Here is a 16,149-nt window from a genome sequence, read left to right on the forward strand (position 1 = left end):
CCACACTGACAGCTGATCCATAGACTGTAACATGAGGGCACCCAAGCGGGACTTCCAGTCACATAGTGTAGAGTCATCGTTAGCTATGTGACTGACTCCATCACCCCGATGCTGTCTTCATGTGCAGCCACAGTTAACCTGCCTCATTTGTACAACTACAGAGGGTTGGAGACTGAATGAGAAACTACAGCAGAGAGGCTCACAGCACAGGAAAGCATAATACACACAGAAACATGAAGATAAACACACATACAGGACACACAAGATATGACACAGTCACATAGTGTTGCTGTACGTAGACATTTTCTGCCCATCATTACAGGGGAATGGACTCCAAAAGTAAGTTAGGCTGAAAAGCAACATTTCACAAATCAGTCCTTTCTGTTTCACATCTGACCACATCAGCAAATGCGTTTCTATCCACCGCTTTTATGTACATGTCCAATTTCCTCATAAAAATAGCTGGAAATTGGAAAAGCGCGGACTGTCGGTGACTGTAGCATTCCTCAGATGAGCCTGAAACAAACATAAATGCCATGTTTCCATCATATTTTTCACATGGTTTTCCACTGTTTGAGGTTTGACTCTCTAACTCTTTCAATTTTATCATCTTTTGCACTGTTCTTCTGCAGTAAGTTTAATGTTATCTACCTGGAGGGTTACCTCCAGTAGTTGTTTATCTCAATTAGCCCAACTTCTAATATTCACAGACCAGTAGTAGATGGAAACATGCATTATTATCTTTTTTCTGATTTTGTGAAAGTTCAGTTAAAATTTGTGGCAAACTTGGATGTAAACCTGTTTATTGTCTGGTGTGGTCAGAAATGTGCTCTGTTGCATCAGTAACCACAGCCAACAGTGATGTCACGGTGGACTGACACACCAAAATGCACTTCTACATCCCGAAGCAACAGGTAAAAAACGCTGAAAGATTTTCATGGGGGTCTTGAGCTGCAGTTTAAAGGTAGCCTATGGTGTTATTTTGTCAGCAAAGAAAATTAGGATTACATTCAGGATGTATTACATAAATGCATTTGTCTGTATGCTTACAAAGGCTTACAGACTTGTTGAATGCATTCCTTTCCTTATAAAACATTGCAAAGCTGATTTTTTTGTTCACTTGCACCAACAAAGATACACATAAAATGCATATCAGAACATTACTATAGTTCCACAAGTGGTTAAAACTCCACAGGGTACCTTTAAACTGCAAAACTTAGAGGTTAATCCCACCAGCAGCTCACCGTCAGCAGGAGATCCAAGTCTCCAGTCTGTTACGGTTATCCATCTTTGTTTCTAACACTTGTAGATGAAGTTCATTCTTAGTTTTTACATTCACATGGTTTGATTATATCCCCAAATGATTCTGGACAGATTGTGTCTGTGTAGACAGCAGTGACTGCTCACTGTTTCAAGTGAGTTGCCTTAAGGCTTTCAGGAACATCACATCTTAATACTGAAATGGGAAAGGGAAAACTGGTACGTTTTCCCTTTTCATTGTAGCAGAGATAAGGCATCACTCTCTTTGTGACCGCCCACACCTTCTTATGTGTGATAATGTACTATGTGTGTGTGTGTGTGTTTGTGTGTGTGTGTGTGTGTGTGTGTGTGTGTGTGTGTGTGTGTGTGTGTGTGCGTGCGTGCGTGTTGCTCACATAACATGTCTTGTTATCATCTTTTATAGAATGTTACTCGAGAGTGCTTATGCAGGTACATCCCCCCACTCAGAGAAACCAGCAGCTCCGTAGAGTACTTGTGCTGAAATGAGTAGTGTGTGTGTGTGTGTGTGTGCGTGCGTGTGTGTATATGTGTGTGTTTGTATGGGTGTAGTTGTGTGCACGGGCGTTATTGCTCTCAATAATCTCAGAGGTCATTCTGTACTCCTGAAGTAAAGGCATAGTCATCCTTATTGCCGTCTCTGTCTGTCATTCTTTCTCTCTCTCAGACACACGCACACTCACACACACACACACACACTCACACGCACACACACACACACACACACACACCATCCGTTCAGTATGTTGAAGAGCATATTGCGATATCTAAATCTGTAACAAAGAGAGACAGTCAGGTCTTGTTTCATTGCAGAGCCTTTGGTCTCAGAGTCCTCTCATCATTTCTTTTTCTTCCTCTCTGTTGTTTCCTTTCTCCTCCTGCTCTCAAGTCATCCCTCCTCAGGTTCAGTCTGTCACACCTGCATGCCGGGCTTGCTCAGATCCCCGTTCCCCTGGCTTCCCCCTCCTCCACCTCCTCCTCCGCCAACCCCTCCTCTACTGTCCTCGTCGTCGCTGTCCAGCTCTTCGCTCTTCCTTTTGCTGTAACGCTCGTACAGCACCATGAGCACCCCCATCACCCAGGCTGACACCGTGCCGGCTGAGAAGATGACAAAGCCAATGGCGATGAAGAAGAGGTAGTCCCAGTAGCCCAGGCCTTGGTGGCAGTCTGCACGTAGCTGCATGCCGACCTCTGCCAACCGCTGGCCCGCCAGCTCTGGGGGACTGTGGCAAACTGTCTGGCCCTCATCTGGAGGTGAAGGAGAGGAAACGTAAGGAGGGAAAGAAGAAAAAGAGAGAGTAGAGGGGTGAGGAGATTAATGAGGGAAGATATAGTATAAAAGAGAGCAGTGGCAGAGAATAATCAGCATTTATTCATTTATTTATTTATATGTATTTGTTCAGGATGAAGGGCAGGGCATCAGGAGAAAAAAAAACAAACTTAATTACTCGAGAGAAAAAGGCGTGCCTCGAACACAAACCAGGACACACACACACACACACACACTCGAACAGTTAACAATGCAGTGATAACCTTTGTGATAAATGATCCCAAGAGACACTATAGCACCAGACACTACTCCTGTGAGTAATGTAGGTCTTTGGTGTCTCGGACATGGCAACATTATTATGCTGCACACACACAAGCATCCACGGAAAGGAGACTAGACTTGACTGCAAGCCTCTGGAACACCAACCCTCTCACCCCCTCATGCACATCATTATACACTAACAAATCACTCTGCAGCAGCGGAGAGATAAGGAGATGAGTGTTTTCACTGACAAAACATCTGCTGCTCGTAATGAGGAATATGAAAATCAGCCACGACGGCCCCAGACCACACGGGGAGGCAGAAACACTCACACAACAAGCATTTTCAGCACTGTAAAACAAATCTGCTTATTTATGCTGTTTGATGAGAGGTCAAAGGTCAGGGTCAGCTGCAGAAGCTGATCAAGATTCAGCATCTTGCTCAGGAATGCTTCACCTGTGCTTCTCATGCGTGAGGACATGTCTTTATTCTGCCACAGTGACTTTGCAGCATTAGCATATACAGTACCCTCACGTATATTAATTAGTGTGAATGCACAGTGTTAAAAAGAGAAGAGAGGCTTGCTCTGTATGTATCTAACAGTATGATCAGGAAGCAGAGAGCGGAATACAGCGTGCGCTGCTTTTTATCAGTTCATCTCTCTTTACAAGCGCTGCTAATTCCCATGGGCCTTCGCTCCCACCCTCCCTGCATGCTTAATTGCACTTGTACTCCCAAAAAAAAGAGACAAAGAGAGGGAACAGTGAGAGAGATAAGAGGGCCAAACGAGGGAATAAAAGAGAGACAGGACAACACAAAAAAAAGCAAGATAGGAACAATAGCAGACAACAGGAAGAACAATCTGGAAACGTCTGCATCCACACACTCAAAAAGGAAGGGACAGATCCAAGTCAGAAGATGAAGGAAAGGACGGAGAACTGTATCTGGCTGCAGTCCTGTCCGCTGATGGATTATTGCTGCTTACAATCTTAATTAAACTGCACTCATCTACCGATAAAGCCAAAGGTCTGAACGTGGAGATGAGCGATGGGGGAACGATGGCGAGATTAGTCAGATATGATCTATACCTCTGCTAAGAGTACTTGCCAGGACATTGCCAGAGCAGCTGCAGTCTGAGGTTAAAAGGTGGGTACTAGAAGCTGTGAAATCACAGCTTGCAAAACCAAGGACTCACTTTGGTATCTGTACAACTGGTACACATGAGTGAAATCCTTCTTCACAAATTCTCAAAATTTTGCAAGAAACTGTTTATTCTCCTAATATTTGCTATGACCCTGAACTATCCCTGGGTCTGGTGATTAGATTTCTCCTGTCTGAAATGGTTAAAAATACACATCCAACCAAACCTGGTGTTCTGAAAAGGTTTCTACCACCCTGCTGAGGACAATCTGCAGGGGTTTGATAAGATTCTCAATCGATACCTTACGATCGCCTCAGTAGGGGACTTTGTCTCGGGCTTGAGGAGACACATCGTGCCGATGTCTGCAGAGCCTGCCTAAGTGATGGGTTGCGACTGTGTTGTGACATGACAGTGTGCGTGTGGATGTCCTGAGAAGTTATTACAGGCCAGGATTGTGCACCCTGTCGACCAAATTACAGCGAGTGGATCAGAGAGCTGTTTTAGTGTGTGCGAACATCAGTGTGTCAGGCAGATATAGCAGGTGAGGCCACAGTAGTAGCTTACTCAGTTAGCATAGAGCATTATCATCAAGGTTATTCAGTAGCAACAAATCAACCAAGAGTAAACCTGGAGACGCACTTATCTTACCCGTGTTTTAACTGTCCCTCAGCAGGAAGAAGGACACTCAGAGACTCCTGTCATTTTACATTCTCCCTCTCCTTATCTCCATTCATGTTCTCTTGCTGTCTTTTGGCACAAAGGGTGAACGAGATATTAATCCACCTGAGGATGATTGTTTATAGGAGTGCTTAACCAAATTACAAAACCATGCACAAGTAGCATGGTTCAGCAGTTAAGCTACAAGACAGAGACTAACAGGTGATAATAAAAACGGGGCAGGTACTTTCCTCCATGCAGAAATGTTCTCTTGTTTTGTTTTGTTTTTGGAGAGAGTAATCAGAGGTATTGGAGGCTGGCTGCATGAATCACTCCCCAGCTGTGCTCATTAGCAGGCAGATCTCTCCTGCCACCAGGTGTATCCAGATATGAACTTTAGCAGACGTTAGCAGACTTTATTGGTGCTGCAAGGTTTGTTGCGCAGCACTGGAGACTGGCAGTGAGTCAGATGAAGCCTCGTGGTTAATTAGTGATACGATTGATGACGGCCTCTTCGAGATCTCACATTGGAAGTTTGGTCAAAATTTTAAACCTGTTTCAAGAGGGAAGCGTACAAGGAAGGAAATATTTCTTGAAAATGTGCTGTTGTGTTGCTTGTTATTGTGTTTTATATTGTCTCATTTTATTCATATCAGCTACATTTATTTATTGTTCTGGCGTTCTTCACTGAATTACTGTACGTTGTTATCTTGTGTTGCTTTATTTACATTGAAGAAAAAACTTATTTACAATGAACTTGCATCTGTCTTTTATATTTCCCTCCTGACTCTCTGGATTTTTTTATCACATTTCCTTTCTGCCTCTGTGAAGCCCATCAGTTCACATGGCCGTCACTCCGTCACCATCTGTGGGCTGGCTAGCTGATCTGCTCAGTCTCATTACCCTGCCAAGTTTGCCTCAAGGATTTTTTTTCTTATGTATATGTGTGTGCAGAGAGGTTACTGTCAATAACCTCTTACAATTTAACATTCATAGCTGGATGCTGGAACAGTGAGCTACAATCAGTGACTGTATAAACACACACACACACACACACACACACACACACACACACACACACACACACACACACACACACACACAGCAAACAGCAAACTGGTACCTCGGGGGTTTTGGGTCTCATCTGTTCTTCCTCTGTCACTTTTTCCCTGCAACTTGCAACAATTCAGACTTTGTGCTCAGTCCCGGGCGTGTTAATGCAGTCTGTTTGTTGTCTTCTCAAAGAAAAGTGTGATGAAAGCCAAGACAAATCTCTAAAACACCATTCATACGCAATTTGGCAGATGTAAAACAAAAAAGAAGAACTTTGTCTACTCAGTCAATCAAATCTGACTATCTGATTTACTGATACACACAAAGATAGAGACACAACAAGATACAGCAGAGAAATTAGTCACATTTCACATTTCAAGAAAATAGAGATTTAAATCAAGAATGGACTCTGGTCACATACAGTGTGTTATAATTGGACAGATTTAGAAGTTTTAGTTAAGTGTGAACTGTGCATTTGTATTGTGCATGCAAACATAAATATCAGATCCAGACTAACCACTTAAGTACTGGAAAATAATATATAATGGTATAAGCTTTCTTTAGGCTGCAGAACACAAGGAAGGAAAAGGCCTCTGAATTTCACACTGCAAATATATTTTTCTTCAACCACCAAACATCTGTGGTTGCACTTTACAAAGAGCTCATGACTGCCTCCTATAATCTGAGATAAGAGAAAATAATTTGAACATAACTGGAGAATATAGGAAACGGTGGCAGCCAGGATGATTCACTCTCTGTTCGCTCTCCCTTCGCCGTCTGCTTCTTTGTCACTCGGTGTTTTCTCAATCATCTCAACACTTAGGCAAGGAAGCCACTCAGACATCATTCTGCCATAATGCCCTTGACATTTTCAGTGTTTGTCTGTGTTTTTTTCACCAAATGTTGTCCTCAATAATGTATGGCTTCACACGTTTATTGAGGGATGATAACACTCCAGCCTTATAAAGTCTGATATTTCAGGAATTCAAATTTCCTGTGGTTCATAACCTTGCCTAAATTAACAAGGCCCTGGTGTAATAGATTGAGCCCAGCTTCATGAAAAAGTGAAAACTTCCTCATTAAGGTCTGTTTTGAATGGACACTTCTGGAGCGCTTTTTCAAAGATGCTATTTGCTTTAAAAACATGCAATTTAGCAAATCTATCTTTGAAATGTTTTTAAGAGTCCAAACTTTTTAAATGAGCATTTGGACAACGTCTAGGCCACCACCTGCCAAACTTGAGTTAAAACTCACCCTTATTCCAACTTGCCTTGGCTTATATCCTATTCATTAGGGAGAATTAAAACACTTATAAACTTTATTTAAATCTCTGCATGTGCAGCCCTTACAACTTCATTTGCTATGTGCCAATTTAAAAACCTCAGAAACTAAACCATGGGACAATTTCAGGTTACAGAGTGTGTGCATGTGTGTATGAATGACAGAGAGATAACGATATCATCTTTGTTCCTGTTGTGTAGCTTGAATGTGCAGTCTAATTCCTGTTGTTTCACGTCATAGCTGCAGCCTCTCAGAATTCACATTTTCATGCATGCATGCATGCTGCACTGCAGTTTCTGTTCTCCTACACCTTAAACAAGTGTCGCCAGAATATTCTTGCAGCATAAGATGAATGCAGGATGGCTCCCACTCTGCCCTCTTATGATGAGGTGGTCTGGTCCAAACATTAATCTTTGGCAACAAATTTATTCTCTTGGCCTGCCATTATGTACTGCCCTCCTGCAGTACTGTGTCAAGATATCACTGCTGTCTGGTCTCTGCCTTCTCTTCCAACAGCAGGGCAGGAAACACAGCAGGATGGTCAGCTGTCTGTCCTCACAGCACTCAGATCCATCTTGTTTCTGCTGGGTATGGCATGACGTGTCTGATTTATGGCAACATTACCAGGGTTGTGGTCAGTGGGATCAGTGTGGCACAAGTTAAATATGCCAAAGCTGTATGACTCAGGCAAGGGGTTATGAAGAAACCAAACATAGGACTGAAAAAATAAACAGCAGTAATCTGAGGAATATACAAATTTCACTTAGATACAGAGCATACAAAAGCACACATACTGAAGATACAAGCACGCCTTGACGCTTTATTACACACAAGCAGAGCTTTCCAGGAAACGTGAATGAGGACCTTAATGATTCTTTCTTTTTTTTCAAAAGCGAATGCAAAGTAAGTAAACCAGTTTATGTGTGTGCATACCATTGTTACATTTTATGTGTGTGAGTTCCCATGGTAGCGGTGCGATGCTCTCTCCGTGTCAAATTATCAGTTGGAAGGTTTCCAAGCTCGGTAGTGACACGCTGGCAGAGAGCAGGGCTTATCGCCTCTCTGGAGGAGGGGCTAGTGTTGGAGCGAGATGTGACTGAAAAACATGGCTGACTTTTTTATGAACTTTGCTCTGTTTTCCTCCAACTCCTTCCCTACTCTCTCTGCGGCTCGACACATAAAACACAAAAGAGCAATGAGCAGCGGAATCACAAACGTTTTTCAGTCTTTTCAGACTACACTGTGAACGCAAAACTCATCCACACACGCCTGTCTTCTACACCATTTTTAGTAAAAGGTTGAATGTATGCATTTCACACACATGCATACGTGCGTGCAGCATGTTCAGAGATGTGGGGTATTAACCTGCGAGGCAGAGAACCTGTCCCGTGACCTGGGAACACAGCTATTTATAAGCAGATTAATTATGCCGATGCATATGGTAATCAGTATGGCTGTGGCCTCATACAGAGGGGGAGGTGAACCCTGTAGATACAAGCATTGCCTCATTCCTTCATCCATCCACCCATTTCTATACCGCTTATCCGTCAGGGTCAGGGGGAGGGGGGGGGGGGGCTGGAGCATATCCCAGCTGACTACAGGCAAGAGGTGGGGTTCACCCTGGACTGGTTGCCAGTCAGTCGCAGGGCTGACACACAGAGACAGACAACCACATACGCACACACTCACACCTAGGGGTAATGTAGAGTAGCTCGTTCCTTCAGTCACAGAACTAACTAACCACTAACCATTAACCAAAGCCAATTGTTAAAGTTCTGACTAAAAAACACAGCTCTGCAGGTGACCTTGACCTCTGCTGGTCCAGAGTTTGTCTCACATGGTGAGAACTGTCCTCACAATGCTTTGTCAGAGATGGAGAAAGGTGACACTGAGCTGAGTTTGTGTGACAGGTAGTACATGACAGACAAGAATGACAGCAAACAGATGTGAAAACAGTGATACAAAACGATGAATGCAGGTAGCTGATTCAGCCTCTGTGACTGCATTAAGCATGTAAACAGGCAACATGGCGACTGTTAGTACTCACATCTGTCAAGCTATCACGTTAGGCTGCACTTTCTCTGTCATTCATGAGACACAAGCTCACTAACAGATCTATAATATATCCATCTAGCCTTGTGGAAGACTCCAGTCATGCCCAATGAATGCCCTGGGAGGTGCATTGGTAGACGAGCAGGTAGGCCATCCAATCATTTCATTTCATTTCATCATTTCATAATCGGACGGGTTTATCACAGGCCTGTAACAGCCACAGATACCATTTTTCCCCCCTTCTTTTGTTGTCAGAGCATTTAATTTATTGATTGCCCTCAGGATGTTGAGAGATTTTTAACAAATATAACACAAATGCTCCTAAAATATACTGTTACTGTTCTATCTAATTTAAAAAATACTTTTGTCAGTCACTGATGTGATATTTGTCTGAAGTGTTCAATGTTCTGTCTAACGTTTTGGCTCCTTTTTTGATTTGCTGTTACAGCCTGTGGTTTTGGTATGAAGAGAGCTCCCCTGACAAATCTCCACAACCAAAACTGAATAAAGTCAGTACTGACACTGCCTGGGAATCCAGCCTTTACCTTCACATGATGTCTGTCTACCAGGTGAGCAGTGGTAGTAGCCAGAAATAAACATTTAAACGAAATTTGAAAAACTGGTTACACAGAATAAGGTGGATGAATTTCAACTTTTCAACCAAATTCTAAAGACAAACTGACATAAGATGTGTGTTGGGCCCTTCCTCTCATAGTGAAACTCAAGTGTTTCACCATTTAGCCAGCTAAACACATCATACTGGGGTTGGTTAAGACTAAGAATAGCTGACCTTTTCTCCATCGCATCCACTAGGGCTGAATAACACACGCCTTCTCACTCCTCTGCTCTCAAAAACGGCATTAGTCAGATTACCACCATCCTCTTTTCCATCATTTCTCTATAAGATCCCTTCTTCCTCTGACAGAGAGAGAGAGAGAGAGAGGGAGAGAGAGAGAGAGTGAAGGTCAGATAGCAACAGCCCTCTCTCTCCTCTTCCCTCAATCGCTTTTCTTATCAGCCTTTATCACCTCCCACTTTTCATTCCCACTCTGGCACGTTAGCATTTATTCTCCCTTCGTGCCTCCACTTCAGCCCTTATCACTCCATTTCCATCTTCTTCTTCCACGTCCTTCCATTTTCTCTCAGTTTTGCTCTGTCATCTTCGCACTCTCTCCTCTCTTTTCCAATTTTATTCTCTTGGCTCGAAAATCGGTTTGGACGCAAACACACTCAGAGTCGCACACGCAGACTCACACATCTCAGCTAACTCCCCTCCGTGCCCCAGGTGATCAAATCGCAAACACCCACACAAGCATCACATCAATCTTGGTTTCAAGCTCACACAGTGAAATGCACAGAGACATATAAATATATACACACTACACTACACAAGTAGGCCGTTTGAATTCGATACGCTTCTACGCACCAGATGGGTCTGAGGAATCATTCCAGCTGATAAATAATGTATCGTCTACCTGTATTAAATTGAATTGATGCCTCCATGTCATAATGAATGTTTTAATGGATTTGAGTGACAGATCTGGGGCACAGGCGATTGGTACCTCCTTTATAGTCTGTCTGTTTTCTTCTTCTCTCTCACTCTCTTTATCTCTCAGTTGTGAAGTCCATCTTAATCTGTTCACCCAATTTTTCAACACTCTCTCTTTTATCTCATCTTTTTTTGCCCTCAACTCTTTAGTCACACTATTTCACTCAGTCTCTCCTGTCATCTCATCTCTCAAGTCATCTGAGACTCACTTTCATTAAAGATAAATCAAATTCAATTTGCTGCAAAAAAAAAGAAAAAAAAACAGACTTCTTTCTTTCCTTGTTCCTCTCTTCAAACCCATGGACCTCTTGTTTCTCATTCTCGTTTTATGAATATTTAACTCTTGCCCCATGCATGGCCTTCTGCCTTGGCTCTTTGCCTTGAGTCTGTGAGCTGTCCAGGGCACCGACGAGCAGCCAGAATTACTGGCAAAAACTTTAGAGCCATAACATCACCACCACCTCTGCCAGCCCAGGACAAGCCACTTACATTCTGTGCATTTAGCTGAAGCACCTGTCAAAATCGACCTACAGTGAGTACAGCAGCTCATTCAACAAGCTAAAATTCCATTAAGACAAGAGTGGAAAGGTAAGTTTAATCCCGGAGTACGGAGAACTGATGATTGTCCGGGACAGGAAAAGTCAGAGTGTCACATAGGACAAATACTGGGTGCACAAAATAATGCAAAATCTTAATGGAAACTCTAAACTCTAAAATAATATCAAAGCCACATAAGAAGAATTAACAGAACTTCAAATCATCTGCACCCAAAGTGATAAAAAGCTAAATGATTTGTTGGGGAATTTGTTCAATTTTTCCATGTGCCAAACACAAACGAATGAAGAATGAACTGCAGTCAGCACACAGTATAAAGGCAGTGTAGAGCAGTATGTTAAAAAAACATCACGTGGCCTTGAATATTTTGAATGATATGGTTTATTTTTTGTGTGTCTATTTCCTAAGTTCAGATATTTTTCCCTTCATAAGTAAAGCTGCATTTATTTTGTGGCTGTTTGGGTGCAGAACACAACCAGCAAAGTTATAGTCAGGTTTAAATTAAGCTTATTTATGTTTCTTTTTTTCTCTTTGTTTTACCTGTTTGTCTCATTTCCCGAGTTAACAACTATATTCATCACTGAACTGCCTTTTGTTGTGACATCATTAGTCTCACTAAAACGAGTCTTTCCATTATTTTGTTATTCAGGCCAGAGGAATGTCGCACGTAGTACGTCCAGTGTGGGAGGAAACATACAACCAGCACATCAAGTGGCACCAACATCCACCAGCTCACACTCACTGCACTGAGTGTCATTCAGAATATTTTGTCTCTGGCAGTTTTCTCTTTTCTTGTGTTTGCTAAATGCAAATAAATGTCCTCTATCTTTTCCTTTCCAACTCTCTCCCTCTTGTTGTCTTTTCTTCTTACGGACAGTCACAACTTAAATGCACCTGCCTGCCTTGCCGCTTTCCTGGAGGCGCACTTTGACTTCGGGTGCTGCCGGAGTTAAGTCTTGTCAACCTTTCTCAGTGACACACGCCTGACACAAACACAGAGACACACTGAGTGACTTACTCAAACACAGACAAACACAAGCAAACATAAAAACTGAACCAGAAAAGGGAAAATGGACAAGCACAGGAATTTTCCACCAGTAATTGACACAATTGGCAAAAATATTAAACAGTCCTGAATGAGTCGCTGTGTTACGAGGTTGCACCAAGACACACTAACGTGCACCTGATTCATTTTCACGCTAAGTGGTAGCGACAGCTGGAATCCTGGAATGTTAGACTCACAGCCTTGCAGTCAGATCGGAGAGCACAGAAACACATTGCACGCTCACACACACACACACAAATGCTCACTTGACCCCATTCACTCTATTAAACTGGAAACTGTGGTTGTTTACCAGCATTATATCAATACAGGATTTGCCAGTGTGAGAGACAGAGTGTGTGTTCATGTCTCTTCTTGGGTGCATACATTCTGTTTTGTCACATTTATCACTTTTAAAGTGACGTGTGGTGTGGAAGATAACTGTAATTTCATTTCAGTTTCCATCAGTCAGATTTTATACGGTAGTACAAGTTTATGCAAGTGCGTATGTGTGTGTGCTGAAAACACAATAAACCCGACCGTGGGTGTGTTGTGTCACTTGTGGCTCAAAAGCCCTTCTCTCAGAATGTTGGATTTTATTTTATTTTTTTCAGAAATGTGTTTTTGTAAGGACCAGGGATTTAGTGAGAAAAAATAAAAAATGACTTTGTGTGCCACCTTTTGAGTGTACTTCATTCTGTAAGTGAAGCTGGATAACAACTCTGTGGAGCTGCTGTCTTCAAGAGGCATTCGTTCCAAGATCCTCATCCCTTAATCTCATTCCTGTTTCCCCAGGACCCTGGCCTCAGGATCTCCCATAAGGTGACTCACACACACTTAAGTGCATGGGCTGAGTCACTTTCTCACACACACACACGCACACCTGGGTGTGCTGGTGCTCTCACCATTGTATGCTTTGGCCCTTCAGTCCAGATGGTTAATGATGGTGCTCAAAAAAGCTGGACTCCTATGCTCCCATTAAGGAGTGTGTGTGTGTGTGTGTGTGTGCGCGCGCGTGCGTGTGTTGTGCGTGTGTGCAGACAAGAGGGGTTGGCCAAAAAAAAAAGGGATACAAAAGGACATAATCATCCTCTCATCATTATCTCTGCTGACAGGACCCACAGAGACAATGCAGAGGGATCAATGGGATGTACACTGACAGCTATTCTAAGCAAGGCCACATTGTTAGGAGGCCTAACCTGGTTCACCTGCTTCAAGCTAATCTCAATTAACATTTACGAGCAGAGATCATCTGAGCTCACCCTCAGTGAGAGGTCCATCATTAATGACTTCTTGGGTCTCTCTAATTCAATACCAGGCTATTTAAGGAAAGGAACAGCTAAGGTGGCTGTCGCTTTCCAAATAACTGCAATACTAATCTGCTGATTTGTTGGCATAAACCTGAGACATTACTGAGACGTGAAGGGCGGTTTCAGAGGATGGTATTGCCAACAGGAGCAGGGGAACCAGATTTTTAGATTGCTCTGACTCTGAGGTCAAACAATTAGGTGCATCAGAGTGTGTGTGTGTGTGTGTGTGTGTCTTAGAGAGAGAGAGAGAGTCTGCATCTGCACACATGTGAGAGTGCACATGGAAATGTGTGTGTGCACACACAAAAGGGAGAGAAATAGCACATTAAGTGTCCCACCATCAGCAAGTAAATTGACCAAGCGCCCACAATCAAATTATCTAAATGAGTTGATGTGACAATAACAAATGATGAGACCTTGGAGCGTCTTTGGCTCATAGTTTGTTTACTTGCCAGGAAACTGGCCAGCAAGAGGATCCCACTTCCAGAGCCAGACAAGAGACCACCTGCAAGAGGTCTTTCTGCGTTTTGCTGTGAGAACAGGAACACATTCTGTCAAAGGATGCAGCCAGGATGTTTTAATTCTGAGCTTCCACTGGCAGAACGAGCCTTTAACGGCCATTTAAAGAGTAAATCATCCCCTTTTGTCAGTTTACCCAAATGTTCCTGTGTATGCGTGTTGGGATTGGAAACTATGTGTTGAACATATTTCAAACTTCACCCTCACCTTGGAACTTGAAGCCCTCTATCTGCACCCAGAGGCAGAGATCTTCCGTGTCACAGTCGCAGCTCCAGGGGTTGCCGCTGAGTCCCAGAGACCGCAGAGCAGGCAGGGCGATTAGGCTGCTGATGTTGAGGGCTGTCAGGTTGTTCCGGCTCACATCCAGCACCTGCAGAGCAACGTTCTCAGAGAAAGCGTCCGGGTGGATCTCCCCCAGACTCGGGTTATCCGTCAGCCGGAGCATCACCAGAGACGCCAGGGGCCCGAAAGTCCGGTCCTCGATCTGCAGCAGAGTGTTGAATGACAAGTCCAGGTAAGCGAGCTTTCGCAAATTCCCGAAGGTAGACTCGGAGATTTCGGTCAGAGAGTTGTTGCTGCAGTCCAGATAGACCAGATCGGACAAATAGTTGAGCTGAAGCGCCGGAAGGTCCCCGATGCGGTTGTTGGAGATGATGAGCTGCCGGGTTGCCAGGGGCAGGTCATTGGGGAACAGGGTGAGCTCCTGCCCAGCGCACTGAACCACCAGCTGGTCGTCGCAAACGCATCTGTCTGGGCAGCCGGCTGTGAGAGCCGGGGAAGGAGTCACCCCCATCACGAAGATAAAGAGGAAGAGGAGCCGGAGGGACTGGGCGCTGGGCTCGGGCAAGAGACGCATGGCGAGGCCGCCCAGAGCGTCATGAACTCGGGCTGAGCTGGACCAGGACTCCCGGGCGCTCTCCGGACATCCTGCATGGGTCTGAGGAGCTGTGAGAGAGGCGAGATGGCTTCTCTGAGTGTATGGCTGTCGCTGCCTGAAAGCCTGGCTGCTGTTTCTATCCAGCCTCTCTTTCTCTCTCAGAAAGATTATCGGTCAGTCACTCAATCACACGCTCTCTGGCGCGCCACGCACGTCGCCACAAGACACCATTTCAGAAGGTGACCGAGAGACGCTTATCTCTCTGTGGGTGAGAATCGTGCAGCTTACCGGACTTTGTCCCGTCTGAGAAGACCGTGGAACCACTGAACGTTGTCGACCATCCCCTCGGTGACTCATCTTTGTGAATTAGTTGTGGCCAACAGAGTACATTGTTTATTTACTTTCCAAACAAATGACATGACTTGCTCAAAATCCCTGAATCCTGGATGGAGATGCCTTGAAATTTTCCTCACGCCCTGCTCACATATGCCCTTGACTTGTGGTGTGTGTGTGTGTGTGTGTGTGTGTCGGTGTGTGGTACACCGCTGTCCAGCAGACAAGTCGGGTTTTTACAGGAGCGCTAAGTGCGTCCTCCTCCGCTCAGACAGCGCTGTGAGACTGTGGCTCTGCGCTGCCGTAGTGATACTCTCTGCGCTCCCTCCCTCTCCGCGTCTCCATCCGCGCACAATGCAGCTCTGAAAACACAGAAGTAACCTCGTGTGTGTGTGTGTGTGTCAGAGAGAGAGAGAAATAATGAGAAAGAGAGAGAGTTGGCAACGTTGTGATTTGGTGACATCACCAGGTGTTGCTCCCTTGAGAAAACCAGATGTCCTGGGTGTAGCCTGTCCGGCCAAAGGAAATAAGAGGACGACGCGTGTCTGTGCCCCCTCCTTTCTGCGTGTGTACGTGTGTGCGTGAGCGTGCATGAAAAACAAGTCAATCATAATCTTGCCGGAGTGCAGCAGCCACTTAGCCATGCACAGATTTAACAGGCTTTGCCTCATGTGGTCCAGTGGCTAATTTCTCCTCATTCTGTCTCCCTAGCGGATTGTTGTCAACATAATGTATTTAAATTGGATTGTGTGTGTTCAGTTATTAATTTTTATCTTGGCAGCATCCTCACATTTTAATTTGGGATTGAAGTGGGCCGACACGCTCAGCTGTCCGCTTTTCGGCCCGCCGTCACTTTCTTTGTTTCAACTGGACTTTGAAGGAGGCTGACAGGATGTTGATTGGCTCTTTTGTCTATGACTCATTACTGTGTCTTTTGGTGGAACAAAAGCAGTTAGAGGTAAATTTTGGAC

At 44.2% G+C, this 16,149-nt stretch overlaps 1 protein-coding gene across 1 annotated transcript; it reads right to left on the reverse strand.

The window, feature by feature from the left end:
- Window positions 1–2,191: 2,191 nt before the first annotated feature.
- On the reverse strand, window positions 2,192–15,563 carry LOC124060709 (leucine-rich repeat-containing protein 52-like). The gene is made up of 2 exons (XM_046391965.1): window positions 14,176–15,563; window positions 2,192–2,526 (listed from the first exon to the last, which is right to left on the reverse strand). The coding sequence occupies exons 1-2, from the start codon at window positions 14,822–14,824 to the stop codon at window positions 2,192–2,194; spliced, it is 984 nt and encodes a 327-aa protein (XP_046247921.1). The 5' UTR covers window positions 14,825–15,563.
- Between the last annotated feature and the right edge of the window lie 586 nt (window positions 15,564–16,149).

Source organism: Scatophagus argus, chromosome 6 (assembly GCF_020382885.2).
Source record: "Scatophagus argus isolate fScaArg1 chromosome 6, fScaArg1.pri, whole genome shotgun sequence".
Lineage (NCBI taxonomy): Eukaryota > Metazoa > Chordata > Actinopteri > Scatophagidae > Scatophagus > Scatophagus argus.

What these genes read in the sequence shown, in the direction of transcription:
- LOC124060709 (XM_046391965.1), bottom strand. Translation starts at nt 14,824, where the DNA reads ATGCGTCTCTTGCCCGAGCCCAGCGCCCAGTCCCTCCGGCTCCTCTTC. An exon ending in AGAGGGCTTCAAGTTCCAAG is followed by an intron (nt 2,527 to 14,175) that starts GTGAGGGTGAAG and finishes CTTCACCTCCAG; the next exon opens with ATGAGGGCCAGACAGTTTGC.